This window comes from Phalacrocorax carbo, chromosome 6, assembly GCF_963921805.1.
Source record: "Phalacrocorax carbo chromosome 6, bPhaCar2.1, whole genome shotgun sequence".
Lineage (NCBI taxonomy): Eukaryota > Metazoa > Chordata > Aves > Suliformes > Phalacrocoracidae > Phalacrocorax > Phalacrocorax carbo.
This window is the reverse complement of record NC_087518.1, coordinates 52,872,221-52,892,413: the sequence shown is the minus strand read 5'-3', so window position 1 is coordinate 52,892,413 and position 20,193 is coordinate 52,872,221. Positions and strand designations below refer to the sequence as shown.

The 20,193-nt window shown below is 40.0% G+C and overlaps 1 protein-coding gene across 1 annotated transcript in view; it reads left to right on the top strand.

Annotated features, from left to right (window-relative positions):
• Nucleotides 1-16,876: 16,876 nt before the first annotated feature.
• Nucleotides 16,877-20,193, top strand: part of PIGK (phosphatidylinositol glycan anchor biosynthesis class K) — a 71,309-nt gene continuing 67,992 nt past the window's right edge. Inside the window, exons 1-2 of the mRNA XM_064455323.1 lie at nt 16,877-16,986; nt 18,061-18,114. Of these exons, the coding sequence (XP_064311393.1) occupies nt 16,915-16,986; nt 18,061-18,114 (126 nt within the window). The 5' untranslated portion in view covers nt 16,877-16,914. The remainder of the gene's footprint in view (nt 16,987-18,060; nt 18,115-20,193) is intronic.

The window sequence follows — 20,193 nt, the reverse complement described above, 5'->3', positions numbered from 1 at the left end:
GGCCGCGCCCGGCCGTGAGCCGCGGGCGGGCTGCCCCGGGAGAGGCCGGACCCCGGCTGCGGGGGGCCACTGGCTGCCTTTGCCGCCCTGGGGCGGCCCCGCACGCCGGGAGGGCGGTGGCGGCGAGCGCGGGGAGGGCTGAGCTCGGGGGTAGCGCAGAGGCGGCGGAAGGTGCCCGGCGTACGGCGGTCCCAGCCCTTGGCATCGGTTTCTTTTTGGCGTTTGGAAGAGCGAGGCATTTCATACGCTTTGGGCTGGTAAAAGGCCGTGAACTATGATCACTCGTGAGCATCTGCGATCGTGGGGTCACGGGAAGAGACCTGAGGACACCTCTGGTCCAAAGTCCTGCTCAGAGCAAGGGCAGCTCTTGAGGTTGGACCAGGTTGCGCAGGGCTTTATCCAGTCTCATCTTGAAAACCCTCCAAGGATGGCGACTGTCAAGCCCCTCTGGGCAACCTGTGCTTGGCTGGCCTCGTGGTGGAAAAGGGGTTTCTTCTACTCGGTTAGCACCTCCCATGTCTCAGTTTGTCTCTTGCCCACCATTGCACCATTGTGAAGAGCCTTGCTCCAGCTTCTCGATAACCTCCTCGCAGCACAAGCACCGTCCCCTCTATACCTGCCGCAGGCTGAACGAGCCCAGTTCCCTCAAGGACAAGTGCTCTCATCCCCACCCATCTTTGTGGCTGTCCACCCAACTCATTCCAGTTTATCAACATCTTCTACTGGGGAGCCCAAAACGGGATGCATTATTCTAGATGTGCCCTGAGGGGGGCAAATCGGGGGAGCTTCTGTGATATTCTGTCACAGACTGGAAGTCAGACGACATTATTTCAGTTGCTTTACTGTCCTATATCAAGTCTGATGTTCCAATTAGATTTTGATTTTGTTGATTATCTGTTCCAAAACAACGTCCATGCAGTCTCACTGATGCACACCCTAGCAGAAATAGGTTACGTTAAGTGCAAGCTTCTGAACAACAGTGAGGAACTGCTCTCCGTATCTCAGCATTTTTGGGACATGGAATAGGTCTTCTCAGAGTCTTTTAAGAAGCTTCTCCCCCTTGTGTGTGATTTGTGGATCAGTATCAGTATGACAAGCTCCTCCTTCTCAGCTGTAGCCATGTTGCTTGTTTTGCTGCGTCTGGAGTTAAACTGCCCTCTTTTCCCTCTGACACGCTTCCAGCTTTTTATGTAGACGTTTTCCTTTCTCCTTCCAGTCCTTGTTCATTCCCCGAACTGCTAAACACTGCCCCAGGGGCAGTCCCGTGATCTTCTGACAAATTGGGCTAGAAGTTTTTCCAAGTCATCCGGTTACTGCCAACAGCTTCCACTTGAGGCAGCCACTAATGTCCCTTCGCAGCAGTCCACTGATGGATGGCCTGTTCTCTACTTCAGCTGAAGTATCTCTGGAAAGAAGTTTGGATTAGACTGCTTAAGATCCTTTCCAGCTCCATTTTTTATTAATCCAGTGGTGGCCACTTAGGGAAGCTGCAGTAATGTCGCTGAATTGGCACTTCTCATATGTTTAAGGAAGGCCTTAGTCCTCACTGGAGAGTTTAATCAGCGTTCATCTGCAGTCTTGCTCATCCTCCCATGAACTCTGGATGTAGCTTTAACCCTACTTTCTCTTGCTAAGATTTTAATACATATTTGTTGAAAAGCACAGTATCTTAATTTTGATTGAGTAAAAAAGAGAGCAGGCTCCACTGTCCTAATCAAATGATATGAGATAGGATTAGTTTTAAAAGACCTTAAATCAAGCTTGACAAGAGGAAGACAGAATTAAAGTAAATACATATTTTCTTAAAATAAGGTCTTTTCTAAGGAGGGCTAATGGAAGATGCCATCCTATTTAGGAAGAGAGCACTGTGTTTTGGCATTTTGTGGTTTTTGGGGTTGGTTTTGGTGTGGTTGTTTTTTTTTTTTTTTAGTTTATACAAAAAAATTCAGCTGTATTATTGTCTCAGACAAATTCCATTTATAGGCTTTCAGTGTATATATTTTTATATACTCAACATTTATGGGTAAATTAGTATCTCATCCAATGTCCTGGACTCAGAGAAGAATATTTCCTTTCACATGCTTTCCATGGCATCTTCTTCAGGAATGTGAAAAATTTTTGTGTGAAGTCTTGTCTGAGATGTTTGTTTTTTACTCTAGGCTCCCAGGCATTTTGCTCGGTTAGATAACGCTAACAGAAAATAAAAATTCTGGCTGTTCTGCCACAGAAGTATTATCATTATGCACATCTAAATTATTGTTCAAAAAAAGAGGGATTTCGAGCTAATCTGATTTTTGTTGCACAAAATCAAATTCTAGGTTGCAGAAATTACCACGTCAGAAAAAAATACAGCCATTTAGGAAATCTGTCAGACTGAATGTGTGAAACGTCTCTGGAAAGGATATTTTTGGATCTAGTAATATGGTACCTCCTTCTAGAAGTATATTGTTATGCATTTGCCTTTGGCAAAATCCCTATATTGAAACAGGGCTACAGGTGGATGCTTCTCAAAAGCTCTGAAGAACATGGCAGCAAAGGATTAAGAATATATTAACTAAATACAAAGCTGGGTTGTTCATCGTTTCAGGTATGTAGGTAATGTAAAGGCGGCTCTTAGAAGGTTAGCTGATTGTCATTTAACAGTATCTGATCAAGAGTGTGGATGGAAATCGAGTGGTTTTACTGCCTTAGAAAATAACACAGGATGCAAAAAAATGTTCACAGAAGTGGGAACATGGATTTGAGCTCCAGAGCACTGCCCATTCCTGAGCGTACGGGCAGCTCTTCGTGGTACCAGGGTGAGGGTGAAGGATCACTTTGTTATGCTTCTACCACTTCCTACCTCTTCTGGAGTGGAAGAAGCTACAGTAGAAAGAACAAAATTTTGCTGCCAAAATGGTAACAGTTCTGGAAATTCATCTTGAAAACTTCTTATGGATCCTATCCTATTGGGCTGCTTTCATTCTCATTGGTTCCTCCCGTAAATACGTGAAGCTGAACAACCAGGAAATCCGTATGGGATGGGCAGGAATATGCTGCTCTGGGCCTTCTCTTCTTCTTGGTTCAACCAATTGCCTAACACCCCTAGCCTTTGGTCAAAGCTTAACTAGGTTCTATGTTTTCCCAAATCCCTTCAGAAGCCCCCAGTAATTCATGAGAATCTTCTAGTTTTTTGTCTAGTGCCTGTCTGAGCACTAGTGGCTCTCATTTTTCCTGTAAGCTGCTGCTCTGCTAGATGTCTTTATTAAATGAGAACTGATGTCCTTAGATTGATGTGCTTATACAGGCTGGTGCAAGATACGAGGACAGTTTGAGTTTGTAGATTCTGTATGTGAAACGATGATGTGTAGCCTTTTTAATAGAATGTGCTGAATTATGTGTTCCCGATCCAGAAATGCATTTACTGTAAAGGCAGAACTTACTTGCAGCCCCATATTGTGCCTAGTGTGGTGTAAATTAATCCAAGATTGTTCAAATTATCTTCTTGTTTTAATGACAAACCTGTTTCTGAACTCTTTTGCGACAGTGGTGCTAATGGTTTTTTAAACCTGCTGTTTCCCCTCCCCTTTCTGTTTCACTTTGCTAAACCTTTTTTTCTTTTCTACTGATACCTAAAGAGGTTACGTAAGTGAATTAAATCACTAAATTGAAAGGTAGTGAAAATTCTACGTAGAAAAATCTAATTTCTGGATCTAATTTTCACTGAGTCCCAGAACTGCCATTTTATCGAAGTTTTGTGAGTACGGAGATGAATAAAACCTGGGAGGGAGGACAGAAGGTTGTGCCACTTAAAAGTTTGAGGATGTGTATTTCAATCTGCTGAGAAAAAAAAATTTTAAAAACCGCTCTGATCAAATGACTCCTTAACCTTTGTTTTGATAAACTAAATAGCTGTAGCTTTTATTTACCAATTACAATGTAATAATTCTCATGACCCTTCCCTGAACTCTTTCCAATTTATCAACAGGCATCTTCAGCAAAGGCACCAAACAGGACACACTGTTCCAGAAATGGTCACACCAGTGCCAGGTACTGACGTGACTCATTCTCACAGTCCTCATTCTGTTGTTTTCACACGGACGGACTGCATTTGTGCGCTGGCCTTGGTGTTGCAATGGGATGGTTATCTAGCAGGCTCCCAGCAGCTCTGCTTCCCGCCCTATTTTCTCACACAGATTCCTCCACTACAGGGTCAACACTTGCTCTTTATTCTTTGATGTCTAACTTTGTATATTTGCTCGCAGCCAATTTACTAAGAAATCACCTAGCTCAGTACCAATGACCCGTCCCCTTTGCGAGTGTCCACTTCCCAGTCTTTGTTATCTGCCAGTGGTACCAGTGCTTTCCTCTTTTACTTTCTTTTTTTTTTTTTGGTAATCAATAAAACAGGTACGCAGCACCTGGCCAAAACACAGTTCCCATGGGACCAAACCAGAAACTCACTTAATATTTCCCATTTACTCTTCACTTTTGAGACCAGACAATTTGTCATTAAGTATATGTGCATTAATTTTGATTCATTCAGGTTTCCTAAACAAACTATCCCGCAGCACTAAATAAATGCCTTCAGATCAGCACTTTTTTCTTCATCAGCCAAAACAAACCTGCTTGAACAAGTACCCATGGATAGATCTGAGAGGATCTATTTTTCAAAAACTGGCATCGACTAGTGTAAATTAAATTGCATATAAACGATATTCTGGTATGTTCTTATCAGATCTGTATTTTACTAAGTCCCGTGTTAGATGGACAGGCCTGTAATTCCCTATGCCACCGCCCTTTTAAAGTAGTGGTCTAACATATTCCCAGAAGGCAAATATGTCAGTGTCTTAGAGGCCCCAAATGTCTTTTCCAGCTGTTTTAAAACTCTGACACAAGTTATCCAAATATGCAGATTTACTCAGTTGTTTTTAGTGGCTGTTACTTGTAAAACCAACCTGACTACCAATGCAGTGGAGAATGTTCCATCATCATCCTATGGTATAATTACATCATCTGATTTTTTCTCTATATACAAACCAGAACTATTTAGGGAAAGCTTCCAACTGCTTTTGTTATATCTACAGAAGCATATTCCCATAATATTGTTAGGATCCTTTTCGTCCTTCTCTTCAGAAAACCAACTCTTTTGAATGCTGTTCCACCTGTCTGACCATTGAGTTTTATGTCATTTTGTTTCCCTTCTCATTTTTTACAGTTCTTAGATCTCTCATATTTCTTGCAGCTTCTAATATATGCTATAGATGTTTTTGTTACTCTTATGTATCTTTATTTTCAAGCCAAATTGCTTTTTAATCAGTGCTGTCTTTTTTTTTTTTTCAAAGTTACAGGTTGTTAGTGTTTTGGCTGTTTTGTTAGCATTTCTTAAATAATTCCCAATTATCATGCATATTTTTCTATTTAAGTCGTTATCCTTGATCTGGCTCATAATAATTAGATAGTGTGAGGATATTGTACAGGCATTATGTAACTTAATAAATTCAAAGTTACCACCTCAGGAAGTCCTTCAGCCTCAGCGAGACAGAAGGCAGGAGATCCTGGAGAGGTTTTCCTCGTTCTTATCTCAGTCCCTAAGACAGCTGGTCACTAGTGGTGAGAACATGGACTGGGGGCTTACCCAGACTTTCAGTGTGATCCACTACAGCTTCTTGATGCTTTTTGCTTTTATGCCACTTAAAGTGAAAATCTGTCGTCCCCCCCATGTTATAGAAATTGCTTATTGGGAGGGTTTTCTTTTCCTCAGTTACAGTTCTTCAGTAACTGATCAATAAGGACTCCAAATAATTTGATACTGAATTTTCAATGATTCAATTTCAATGACAATGCTGTGCTATTTTTTTTCCAGTAAAGGCTTAATTTCCTTGCCTTTTCGTCCTAAGGATCCAACCACAGATTTTAAGGTTCTAATCTACGAATTGTCCCCAAATAGATATTTACAAGAAAGCATTTTCAGTTCATCTTGTTTACTCTTTATAAATTAAGGAAATTTGCATAGCTGTAGAAAAAAAAACAAACACAGCAAAATTCAGTTAATAAGCTGAATAATGACCTGTGGTGGCAGCGGGCAGAATAGAGAAGACTTCAAGCACAGCTATTAGACCTCGTCCTGGGAACATTATGGAGCATAAGATTGTTAGAAAGTATGAGTCTCTTCTACTTATCGTTTGGGTTTTATTCCAGTGGTATAATGGTCCAGTGCCTTACGACATTATTTCTAGAACCTATTAGTCAATCATACAGTGAAAATCCTCCCTACTTGAAAATCAACTTGATACAAAGTAGAGCTCTTGAAAATATAAGCCTCTTGATTTTTTTTTAACAGAAAGCTAAATGAATTGAAAGTAATACCAACTTCCTATATGAAGGGCTCAGGAGAGTCATATCATTACTTCAGGGATTGCTCACACTGAGGAACCTTCACCATTTTTCGATACTTGTATCTTCACAGTGGCACAACACGTTGTGATGTCAAGCCACAGGAAAAAGGTGCAAGCTAGTTTGATATAATTTTTTTTAACCTAGACTCGAGAAGGATTCACAACTGGGCTTTTTTCAAGTAGGAAAGGGCCCAAGGACATTTACAAATAGAGATTTTTGTTTCGCTGTAGTCAAACAAAAGTACTGTTAATTTTGGTCAGGATGTACACATATGCCAAAGAATACAACAAAAGTTAAGGAAAAAAATCTTGTTTTGTGACACGGCAGGTTTTTTATAATTAGGATTGACAATGGAATTACGTTGGCATGTGCCCAGGGTGAGAGTGGTCACGGCAATAACTGTAGTGTTCTAGTAAAAAGTGGAGAGTCACCTATCTCCATATTCAGTGCGTATTCAGTAGTCGCCACAAAGCAGTAGCTGTCAAAATGTCGGTCAGCCACTGGTGTCTGTTGTTTCATTGTTAAAGAACTTAGTTTCTTTAGAGCTAAAGCTCTGCTTTTCATATTTCATAACAAAGTGGGAAGAGACTGTCCAAACCCGCTTTTCTACACCCAGGAAGGCTGTAACTTAGTCAGGTATTGGCTCACAGCTCGGAATTCTATTGTAAGGAACAATTTTTTTGTGGGGGGAATTTGAATTTTGATTGAGGTAAGTCCTTTTTCAGTGATCTAAGGTTATTGAACTCATCCATTTAACCTTTTGTTCTTGCATCACAATGAATAGAATGCAATATAGAGACATCAAAATTACATACATTACATACATTGCATAATAATTAGATAAAAATTAGAATATGGAACAAGGACAAGATAAAGAAATTGCATCTTAAGATACAATGAGATGAGTTGAGAGACAACATGAGGGAAACTGGGAAATGTTTTAACCATGGAAATGTTTTAATATTAATTTGAAATTCCTCCTGACTTCCTGCTGACGTACAAGAACATCGCCTGAATTTAGTCACCAACTTCAGTGAATGCTTTCTTGACAGTATAACAAATGCAAATTGGGTCAAACACCTGTTTTCAGTAGAAGATGACACCCTGCCAGATGGCTTATTAGCAAAGATAACGGAACAGTTGATGAAACTGTCATATGATGGTTGAACTTGAACTCAGATTCAGCAAAGCACGGGTTGAAAACCTTTGGCTAAATGGAATAAAAGAGTTTAGCCTGATACTGGGTAGAGCCTGACACTGAGTAGTTTTTAACATTCGAAATCAGTAATAATCGTCAGCACTTTTGAATCACCACGGCATTTTTTTCCAGTTACGCTATCCAATATAACGAAGTAGTTGTTCAACTGCAGTGCTGAACAGGACCCTTGGCCCTGTGTTACTAATATCTCTTAGGAGACGAGGCAACAGTGGTCTGGAAAGCGAATGCACCCTGGCTGGGTGTCGGCGTCACGACACGAGGCAGGATGCAGGAGCAGCTTGTTAAGGACAGCTGTTTTCAGGAGAACTTCTTACAAAGTTCTGCTCCTATGTGAACCTGTTGTCTCAAGAGACAGGTGACTGTAAAATGAGACAGCTGTACAAGTGACAAACTCCGTGGCTGCAGCTTTCATATTTATTCATAAATGTTCAGGAAAAAAAAAATAATATTATTTTGACCCTTGTGTATTTGAAAAAGTGATCACTTGCTTCAAATGTTTTTCCCTGTATATTCTGGATCTTAGTGGGTTCATGAAGCAAGCCTTGTCAGTATCTTTTCTTTCCTTTTATTCAAGTTATCGTATAAAACTGGAGTCACTAACACGCTCCATGTCCTGATTTATTAAAAAATTTGGAAGTATGGCTGCCTCGAAGTTTGTAGTCTTAAAAATGTCTTTCACGGCTCTCAGAGGACACTGGGATAGTGAGAAACTAGGATGTTACTAACTTTGCCATGTGTTTGAATACTTTGTATCTGATGAATCAGAATTTAATTTATTAGCAATAGCACCAAGCAAGTAGTTCTGGGTTTTTTTTCTGTAGTGGGTGTATTCTGTCTAACAAATGGATCGGCTTCAGGCATTTTGCTATAGCCTTTACTGTTTCCTTTGTTGCTGCCTTACAGCTGAGTTGGTACTATTTGGAAAAGATTTGAATATTCAAAGATCTCTTAAATGACTTCTTTCTGTACATTATACAGCTAAATCACCTCCACGTCAGTTTTGGACAGAATTTTTAAAGGCACCCTGTAGTGTAGCTGACATTTTATTGTTCTATATAAGTTGATTGACAATTAATGATATTCTACTGCGTTTTCCCGGCGTTCTGCTGAAGTTTTTTATTCCCTCAGCCTCTGGGCTAGGGAGAAGTGAATCAGGACTGGGAGAGGTAGACTGTACAGCTTTCCTAGCTGATCTCTTTTATGGAGACAGCATTATGAGCAATTTCTGGGAAAAAGACTGATTTTACCATTCAATATTACTAATACACACACAGACATACTCCCTTTCCAAAACAAATTTTAATTTATGAACCTAGGAAGATCTCCTCTGAGGGAGAAAATACATTTGGTTTCTAGAATTCTGAGCAGATAACTAGCCTAATGGATGGATTTGCTCCACAAAAGGATTTGAAAACCAATATGGCAATTTTAGATCATCATAACTAGACACAGAATTACTGAAGGAAATGGAGACGATGGTTTACTCTGTTCTGGTTCCTAGATGAGGGTAGAAGGCAGGCAAAATATGTTCAGCCTCCTTAATTTTAAACACTCTTTTAGAATCTTGTGATAAAAATCCATCCATGGAAGAGAACCTGTATTAAAAATGCTTCTCATACCTTGATAACGTATAACAACCAAAAAATTTGAAATAGTTTTCCTTATCTTGCGGAAATATGCAGGCAAACCAAATCAGATGAAAGAGCAAAAATGAATATATAGTGGCAACACCCAAAAATTTTGAATAGCATTTGAAGTCTTCTGGTTTCACAATGACATGAAATTAACACTGAATGCTGTGAGATCCTTCAGTAAGAGGTGCTGTACAGACGCAGAGCATTTATTATTTTTATATTTAGCCAAGTCAAATGATTATCATCTTTATTCCAAAGTTAAGTAGCACATGAAGTTATGTACCCTTGACCTCATATCATGACTTTGATGTCATTATTCTGAAAAGAATAATCTTAATTTGTTCTTTTTAAGGTACTGTTTGTGAAACTTCAGTATTAAATTCTTGCAGTCCACAAATAGCGCATACATTTTTGCACCTGGCAAATATATCATTATATATTATTTTCTTGAGATATATATTTAATATGAACATGCATCTTAGCAATTAATATGTATTTGACATTCTTAATCCCTGGTTCTTTTATTAAAAGCTTGGGTTGAATGATTTGAGAGTTCTAAAAAGAAGTATTTTCTTTTTTTCCCCATTGATTATTTCATTGCCAGGTCATATCCTCCAGCTCAGAAAGCTAATAATCTGTTAAAAAATGAAAAGAAGATGTCACAAATGCAGACTTAAGTCACCTTTAAAATCTCTAGAATCCAAGACAGGCATATATTCAGTTAATCCCTGGCCTGTTTTGGCTTAGGTTGTGCTGCTTGGGCTTTGGGTCACTGGGCTGTGGGGAGTCTGGCCATTTCACTGACCCTGAACTTACCCCTTTGGGCTGGGTCAGGGCGGCGAGGCAAAAGCCTGCCAAAATTACCACACTGACCGGTGTACAAAATTGGGACACACAGTAGGCTCTGATGCTTTAAATCTTTACTATATACACACATAATGGTTATTCTTTAGTAAAATATTGTTAATAATCTTTTTTCTTCCCAAGTGCAACGGGTTTTTTTTCAGCATTTACATAATGTTATAATGAAATTTTGTTTCAGGAAATCCTTGATAACTATCGGAGAGTTAAAGTGCACAAAGATAATTTTCGCTGAGATAATACTTTTGCAAATGAATCCATTAAGGCACTGATCAGTGAAACTGATTGACTGATTGGTGTCTTTTCTTCATATAAAAATCAGTCACCTCAAATGAACATGTAAATTCGAATGCTTATCTTAAAATGTAAAAGGTCATTAACTGCAGTAAATGTAGCTTTTACATTTTCATGTAATACATATTTAACAGCTAAAACAATTAGTTCAGGTCACAGAACAGGACAGATAGGCAGAAAAAACAGGCACGTATTCATGTATTGATAATTCCTGTTACCACTGGGGCTGTTTCTTGATGGTCTCTTTCAGTTAGAAAAATCTCATCAGGATACTCTCCTTAACACCAAGATAAAGACAGGTAAAAATAAAGTGTTTGGATTTTTTTTATTCATGAGAGGGTTGCAGAACAATAGAGAAGAGCTTTCATAGATTTCATAACTGAACATTCTCGTGTGGGCAGCCCTCTTCAGTTTGCACAATGAACTTAGGCTGCACAATGTGGCTTTTAAGAAAGCAAGTATTTGGGGAATAGCCTAGTCATCAGTTTGCTTTCTTGCTGAATGTGTTGCTTGGTTTCATCCAGACTCTCTGCTTAGTAATAGCTCATTTAATTTTCTAAGCAAAATTCCACCTTGCACTGAGTGCCAGCGCTGTAATGGTGAAAAGGCCTTTTACTGACCTTCTGCACAGAAGGAAATTTCAACATGATTGCATTTTTATAAATCACAGCAAAACCTGGCTCCCAAGCATTATGATTTCAATTTATGGAGTCATTCTGGCATTTCTGCTTGGAAACAGCTTCCAGTAAATATGCTTAAAGAAATAGGTAATTTTAATTTCACAGAGCGGGGACTTAGAATTTATAGTACGTTGAAGGATACTCCATGCTTACTTCAGCATGAGTACTTTCCACCTGACCCATAGCAGCTTTTACAGTATTCTGCTAAACGAAGCCAAAGAGGGAACCAAACGCTCTGCCGTACACAGTTTGAGTAGTCAGGGAAATCATTAAGGTTTGCTGATCCGCTGCCACTGTTGTTCACAGCCTAGCAGCTATTCTAAAAAGTACAAGTGACCTCTTGTCTACAAATTTTTCAGGCTGTTTTGGTCTACTCTACCCCATAGCTCCTGGAAAAACAGAAATAATCATGCATATTTATATTTTCTAAAATTAAATTATTCCGTCTGGTGAGAATATTTCTTTACATTTCTTAATGGCCTATTTTTGGATTTATCTTAAATCTTGAGTGCAAGCTTCCACTAATCAGTTCTATTAGCATCTCAGTACTCATCACACAGTGATCTACATAACCGTTCCTGGCAATTTACTGGATTCAGTTTTAGTCACTGTTCAAATATTTAATGTTAATCAATGTTATTGTACTTGGTGTACGAGTAACCTTTTTTAAAGTTGACTCACTGCTCACTGTATCTCTTATTTCTAATACAATTTTCCTATTATTAAATCTAATATTTTTTCAGGTAAAGCTGATGTGCATTCAGCCTTTCATTTTCAAAACTTTTGTGTTTGTTTTGTCATAGAGCTGATGAGCAGTCCTCAGTGGAGTAAAGAAACCCTTGCTTGCAAAGGAAGAAAATCACTGGGAAGACAAAAGGATACATTTAGACCGCAGGCTGTGGAGTAGTCTAAGAATACACACAATAGCTTTAAGTAGTGGTTTGGGAGCTAAAATGACCCCATCAGCAACGTGGCCCTTTACTTAATTTAACCAGCAGAGCTGAGACTACTCCAGCTCATTCACTACAGGGAGGGACCTTCCAGAGACATTCGTGTGCTTGGTGCATTGGGGACGCAACAGATTTACCATAGAATGTTGGAACTAGTGGTGAAATAAAAATGGTGACTTCTTAATGATTCTAAGACATGACGTGTTATATCCACTGCTTGAAATCAAAAGTAAAACTATGGTAATAAACCCAGCTTTATTTAGGGCAATTTAATTAAGATTCTTGTTTCTAATTAAGAAGCCCATGAATTTTCTATTTGAGAATGAACCCTTTTGAAATACTAATGGGAAAATACAATGGAGAGGGTAATTTTAAAAAGACACAGGTTTTCTTTTTAGTGCTGTATTTTTCATATCTTTTGTTATTTTAATAAATGAGAATGTTTTGACAAAAGTTTTCAGCAGTTTTCTGTTGAGAAAAATATTGATGCACTGAGACCAAATGTGATGTGCTTTCGTACTTTGTGACTGCTGTTATAGCTAACAAACGATGTAAACAAGCTGCCACTGTTTTTTCATATTTTGTTTTCTCATATTTTACTTATTTCACCACCAGGCTAAGCTGTTGGACTGGTTTGTAACCTCATGCCTTCTGAAGATGAAATGCTGGATTATTCCACAATTCAGCATTATGGAAGCTCCATCCCTGGTGATATTTGCGTCATTAATGATAGAAGTGATGACAAGGTAGATGGTTAATTCATTGAGAATAAATGTCAACTGACTTTCATTGCACGTTTCAAGGTTTTTGTGTGTGTTCTATTCTGACCTCAAAAGGCACTGCAAAAAATGATGTCTATAGTCTCACTTTGGAAATAACAGTCTAGTTTCATTCCAGTGTGGAGGTAAGCAACTGGGTGCTATGGATGAACAAAAGTTTAGGTTCTAATCTGTTTAGTCAGTGTTCAAACAGAATCTATTGCTAAACACAGTTCAGCACAATTGTTTCAGCCCAACAATATTAGAAGCAAGACTTTTTCAAGTGATTTTCCTTTGAAAGTTCTGTATCTATTACTCTCACCGTATTCTTTTTGCGTATTTTTCATGAGTATTACTTTGCTACTTTAAATCTTTTCAAAGTACAACCATTCTGTAGTCAAGCCAGTCTTCTGCTAACAGAAGTGGAAAAAACCTGAAATGAATAAGATTAATCATTAATTTGATGTCTGTTGTTTCATTCAGGTTCCGTATTTAAGAACAGCTATTTTGTCAGTTCAGGTACCAAACCGTAGTAGACTTGTTTTGTTGGTATGATTTTTTAAATCTTTCCTATTCACAGTCAAAATGAAGAAAGTAATACATTTTTTAGTGAGATAATACAGTTGAGCTATTATTGATGACTCCTTAAGAATCAGTCCTGTTGACTTACTTTATTGCAAGAGTTCCTATTCATTTTTCTTTTGGAAGCATAATAAATACAGACAAAGATATATTTCTTTATCTTCTAAGTAGAAAATTATCAGGCAGTGCGTGCAAGTCTTATAAAAACAGGAAAAGAAACACCAAACAATGATCAAGAGTATAGAAAAAGGAAGAGATACACTATGATACATATAGGTAATATAATCAAGGTTAATACCAACAAAATTAAAGATATTTAATTTTTATTTTTGGTATAGAAAAAAGAAGTTTGTGGTTAAAAAGTGTCTTGGGAGCTCATGGGTTTACAGCAGGGATTGCTGCCCCTCCTCGGAGGAAGGCTAGGTTTGTTTGCTCTGTGCTGGACAGGAGCAAGCTGACAGATGGCTCCTAGAGGGCAATTTCTAAAGGGTATAGATTAGAGGATTAGGGCCTGAGCAACCTGCTGGGGGAGGAAAGAATCTGGAAGGGCACCAAGATGTGCACCAATGTGAGTACCAGCTGCAGCTACAGCAGCTTTTTAATCAGTTGTTTTAATTACAAATCATTTTGGGATACACATTTGGTGTCCTTTCTAATTACTCAGCATGAGGTACAAGAAACATTGTGGCAAAGGTCAAGCTAAAGAGACTCAGAGCATGAAAAATACTATGATTAGCATGAAAACAAAGCAGAATGAAGAAACAGAAGCAGACAGCACAGAGCTTAATTTCTAGACAAAAAATCCTGTACAGGCACGGAAGCAAACCCCAAGTCTGTATTGAGAACTGCCTTAGGGAATAAAGATGAAAAAAACAAAGGCAAAGCTTCTGGTACTATCTTACTGGGGGAGGGGGGGGAAAGTGATACCACCTCCAGGAACAATGCCTGAAGCACTGGCACACTCGTGTGTGTCTGATGAATACTGAAGCCCATGAAAGGCTGAGACTGTAAAGAAATGAAAGCCAGAACTAGAAGAAGAAATAGATCCATTACAAAATAAACTCAAGCAGGCTAAGGGAATCCAGAAGGGAAACCAGGGACAGATCTAAAAAAGTGAGCTATGCACTGCATTGCACAGCATATTAACAAGAGGGAATAATGGCCATTCTTTTGGAATATTCCAATGAGCTTGTGAAACTGAGTTTGCCCTAACTCAGTGCGCTCTCTGCCCTGGGTCGGAAAGGCAGTGGTATGACCTGAACACCTCAAATCGAAGAGAAACACCTGCAGTGTGACTGTAGTTGATCCAAGCATCGCTCACATGCTGCAGCAGACAGCATGCGACACAAGACTGATGAGTTTGCAGCTGTGCTTTTACAAGAGCCAGCAAAACCAACTTCATATAACCCATGAGAAATAGCAGCAATATTGACTGGGCAAGTGTGCTTAAACTGTTCTGACCTAATATTTTAAATGTCTCATCCCCTACAAGTGATCCTTCATGTAAGGAGAATCTGCTACAGTTCTTAATTGCTCAGCACAAGTAGCAGATGGCTGTTTGTAGAGTCCATAGGTGATAACCTATGTTTACATCATTCCAATGCTACATGGCAGTAATTTGGATGGGTTTTTTTTTTTCCCATTTCTTTTTTTCTTATGTAGCAAATCATACACAGTGACCTGACAAGAATGTTATTAAAACTACAAAGTCAAGTATTCCAGAGAAGGACAAAATTAAGGTCACCTGTGATACAAATTTAGAAGGTTTAGGAGGTTTTTTAAGTGAATTGGATGTTTTTAAGTTTGTTTTTTTTTTTTTTACAGGAAAGATGTTTACTGCTTCTCATGTCAGGAATGTTTCTCGGTAAGCTGAACTTACCTTTTGGTAACATTAGACCTATCTTTTCATTTGGTATAAACATCAGGACTTTTGCATCATTCAAAAGTGCATCATCAGGATACAGCTGATGACATTATTTCTACGGGAAAAGCTGTTGACCAAAATGCATGTAGTAACTGGTAAAGAGCAAAGAACCAAGCTTAACAGAAAGAAGTTGTCAAAGAGTGTAGACCTTCTGTATTTGCCACGTGTTTTCTGACGAACTCCACGTGAGAGCTGAAAGGTACTGAGGAGCTATCCAAGTCCAAGCGCATGTAACCAACTCACCAGTTTATAAAACTGCATGAGTACATGCCCTGAAAGATAGCTGCCTATCCTTTAGAATTACTGACCCAACTTGAACACATCTGAGAATGATCAGAGACCTAAGTGGAAGCATTTGAAAGGGCAAGGAAAAAGCTTAAGCTTGGTCCTAGTCTTAAATTCATCTAGTTTTCTGGAGCAGGAAGATAAACAGTGCAGCTTACAAGCAGGCACCAAGGGACAGACACCCACAGCATTGCTCCGTAGGTTCATAAAAGGCTCACGCAGGAGATATGTTCAGGCACAACAGGAGCTGGTGGCTATAGTCTTTGAAAGGGATGAAGTTCATTAGCTTTAGGCACAAAAAGAAAAGGTGATCTAATCACAGGTAATTACTTTTATTGAGGAAACCAGCGATGCTTTCAAACAGCAAACGTGATGTTATTGAAATTCCAACATCAATACATGGAAATATGCTTCTGTCTGAGAAAGTCATTACTGATGACAAGTACAAGCAGCAGGAAATAGCTTCCATGGTTCAGGGCAGATTCTGAATCTTCACTAATGGAAGGCATCAGGCAATCGAACAAAGGTGCTGACAGGATGAGTTAGTGGATATAAAAGAATCATACCAAGTGGTTCAATAGATTGAAATAAAAATCTGATGATTCATTGGCTCTGAGGGATGTTTGTGCCAAGCGTGAGGCTATTGCAAGGCATCTTGACTAAAGATCTACTTTTGTCAGGTCTACTTTTAACAGGGGGATCTAAATCCCTTCTCCTCCCCACCAAAGGTGGTCCCTTTCCCCAGCTCTGCCCTTCGCTCTCCGAGGCAGCTCTGCCCTGCAGCCACCAAGGCCTGAGGCCACAGCTCAGCCAGCACAGCCCATGCCCTGCCCTACCCTTGTGGTAACTTCAACAAAGCCCCGTGGATGGAGCATATTTTTGGTAGAAGGCTGAAAAAACAGCCACCGTGACACCTCCAGGAGCCTCCCGAGCCAAAGGCAAGCTGCGGAGCCACTGTTTTCTACCAGCAGCTAGGCCAGTCCAAGGGATGGACGAGGTCTGGGTAGGGCTGCGCGACAGAGCCACAACGAACACGTGTTCTCAAGTAACGGCGACACCTGCTACCGTTACTGCCTCAGCTCTGTAACGATCGAGTTTACAGCAAGCTCTCCAGGGGCTGGCGAGGCCGGGGGAGCTCCGATACGTGACTAAGCGCCTGGCGTGGCGCAGGGCAGGGGCACTGTTCCTGCTGAACAGCCTTCCCCTCAGCGCCGGGAGGGAAGGCAGGCGGCGGGCTCGGCGGAGCGGCTGCCGCGGCGCTGCCCGCCCTGAGGTGGCGGCGCGGGACATGCGCAGCGCCCGCCTCCCGCCTTCCGGCGGCCAGAGCCTTGCGGAGGAGGCGGGGTAAGATGGCGGCGGCGCTGCCCGCCGCAGCGCTGCTGCTGGGGTGCTGCGCTGCAGCGCTCGCCAGCGGCGTCCAGGTACGAAGGCTGGTGGGAGCGGCCGGCGGGGAGAGAGAGAGAGGAGAGGGTGGGCGGCGCCGGAGGCTCTGTGGTCCCCCATCGCCTCTCCTCCGCAGGCAGCGCCCGCCCCGCCGCCGCCGCTCTGGGGGCCGCGCCGAGGGAGCCGCCCCGAGGCAGCCGCCCCGAGGCGCCCTAGCAGGGTCTGTGTGCGCTCCGGCGGGCGCAGTCCGTGAGGCGCCGGCAGTGCCCCGCGCCGCGCAGCCGTTCCCCGGTGGGCAGGGGGACGGACGGACGGACAGACCGACCGTGGGGCCCTCCCCCGGGCCCGCCTCGCTCTGCCCGCTCTGCTTCACATATATTTCAACAAATGCTTTTTTTTTAGTGTGTGTTTTCTGTGAGACCCCAGGCATCAGCCCAGTACCACTCAGCGCGTTAACAGAGTCTGCTTAAGAATCTGCAAGCGTGGAATCTTGTCCCATGCTAGACTCGTTCACTTACCTTTGGGAAGTCTTATCCCCTTCTTGTGTCCCGCTTTATGCTATCTGTTAAAGAAGGGCCCTCTCCCCTGCAAAGCATGGTAGGAACTATGGACAGCAGAGTTTATAGAGAAGGCTGCTTTTGTCATAGTTCCTGATTTTGGATGATAAATGTAACTGCCTTGGACTTAAAATGGGTTAAAATTGCAGAATCATTTATCTGCTTTTGAAAAGATGGGAGGAACAATGAAAAGAGAAATTAATCCAAGCCTCTTTTCTCATTAAGGAAGAAACTGTAGGTCAATAAATAATTTTATTTTGTTCTCGGAGTGTCCTTTGGAATAGAGATGTGTGGGCTTTGTAACCAAGCTGAAAGTGACTAATAGTTCTTTCTCCTTTGTTATTTAGCAAGTTTCAGGGAAAGATTTGGAGAAATTAGCTTGCATAAATGTGCAAAACAGAATAAGCAAAACTACCTTTTTTGAAGCTTTTGTAAGGTTTATTCAGTGTTAAGGTGTGGTAAACATGAATTGAACACTGTCTTGTGAAAACAACAAAAATATGAACTTTCTTTCTTATTGCTGAAAAACATCTAATTATGTTCTCAATCTTTCAGGATCAAGCAGAACAGTTCTTCAGAAGTGGACACACAAATAACTGGGCAGTTCTGGTAAGGGTGGTTAGTCCAGGTTGTTTTCTTCCAATAAAGTTGACAATTTTTCATCAGGAGCCATAATTGCAACAGTCACTCAAGAATTCTGTTCGTTTGAAAGAAGTGGAAATGAAGGAAATGGAAATACTTGGAAAGACTTGGAAATTAATAAATTTGAAATTGTGCCTGCAAATTTATTAAGCTATAATAAAATTATCTTTTCAGTGTGACTGCATTTCAAGCACTCAAAACGTCTAGCTACACGGCAGGATTCATAAAAACAAAAGTTCTGACAGCATTAAAACTTAAAAAGTTAAATTACCATACTGCATATTGAACAAAACTAATTCTGTTATCAGAGAAGTATATCTCTTTGGCCAGAAAGGTACAATTTATTTGTGATTTTTGTTCTTACTCAGTCTGTTAACTTGTGATAACAGGCTTAGAATAAAATAAAATTAGGCAACGTAATGTTGAGATTAACTGTTCTTATCCTAGGATTTTTTTTTCTTTGCCATGAATCTTTTATTAGCTTTGAATCATGCTACAGGATTGGTTCTTAATCACAATTCAGGTCTTAATGACTAATTTGTTTCAGAATAGTATTGTAATTACTCAGTAGCAGCTGTTTGTTTTCCAGATACTAAAATTGAGCAATATAAAAGGAAAATTAACAGTAATTAATTTAATTAGAAGGAATATTTTCTATATTCTGTAATGTAGAAACTTGAAACTATTAAAACATCAAGCACTACTTTAATACTATTAACAAATAGGGGCTTTTATTAGTACTCATAAAAACACACAAAGAAAGTGGAAATTTAGGTCCAAGGAGCTCTACTTTGAGTCTCCAACAGATTCTCTGCTGGTTAAATTTTTTAGTAGTTCATGATTAAGCTTTATAACAATTGCTACTAATTTTTTAAGCAGTAAAATAGGGAGGGTTTTACCGCTATCAGGCACTTCAAGCCTGGGATTGTACTGCAATTCCACCTCATCAGTTGTTTGAATTAATATGCTGCAGTGTGAATAGCTATATTTAAAGCATAGACACATTTTCCACTGTGTTGTAAGGGAGATAATGGAGAAAAGGGGCAGATGATAATAATGTCTTGAAATGTCACAGCTAGATTGGCTCCAGTTAGTTTTCAGAGCTTTAAGTCTTGCTGAAAGGCAAATATTCTTATGGCCTGATTCCTGTGGGTTTTTTGAAATTCCTAACTGACGGGATGATTGAGACACAAGGGGATCCTTTCAGGCTGAATTTTTATTGTTACTTAAGCTACCACTCATTTCTTTTTATGAAGAGGCTAGAGAAAAAGATACTATATAGTGTAACTTAAAGATGTTTCTATTTAAATTAGAGCTGTACATTTAAAGCTGAAAAATTCTCCAAAGGAGAATTGCTGTCTTTGGTGTGGAGCAAACAAAAAGAAGCGAACTGACGTTAAACACAAGGACATTGATAAGGCTAGTAAGGAACTACAGCAGATTGCCTCTGAAGGTTTTTCAAATCTCATTGGTTTGAGTTTTTTTTAAAGAATAGATTAAACAATATCTGACCTAGGGAATAGTTTAAGTACAGGAATGGCTGATCCCCAGCCCTTCTCCTGTTAGAACAGTAGAACCTGAAATCCTTTGAGAATTTCGCGAATTTGTTTTCAGACTTTGGTTAGAGCTCACTTAGCTCTTCCTTTATTATATTGGACTCCTTAAATGCAAGCGTCCTCAGTCTGTTTTCCCCTGTGTGTGGCTTCTGCATGAATTCATGTACGCCTTTGTGCAAGAATGCTCCCAGAATGGGTTTGCTATTGAGATGAGAACTCTTCCTTTGATTTTTTTTCCTTTTGATATGGAGAAAGCAAATGAAAAAATTATCACTTACTATTGCCGAATTATTCCCTAAAGTGCCACTTTCTATACTTAGTTGGGTTTTATGACTTTTTTTTTCATGAGTCAGTATGTTAAGAACTTTTTTTAAAAACTTTTGTTTTCAGCATTTGTTGCTTTGGTACAACAGATTTACATAGCTTGAAGCCTGAGTTTCTTGGTGTTGCTATGCTCTTTCTTATTTGTTAGTAGTTTGTTGATATTCCT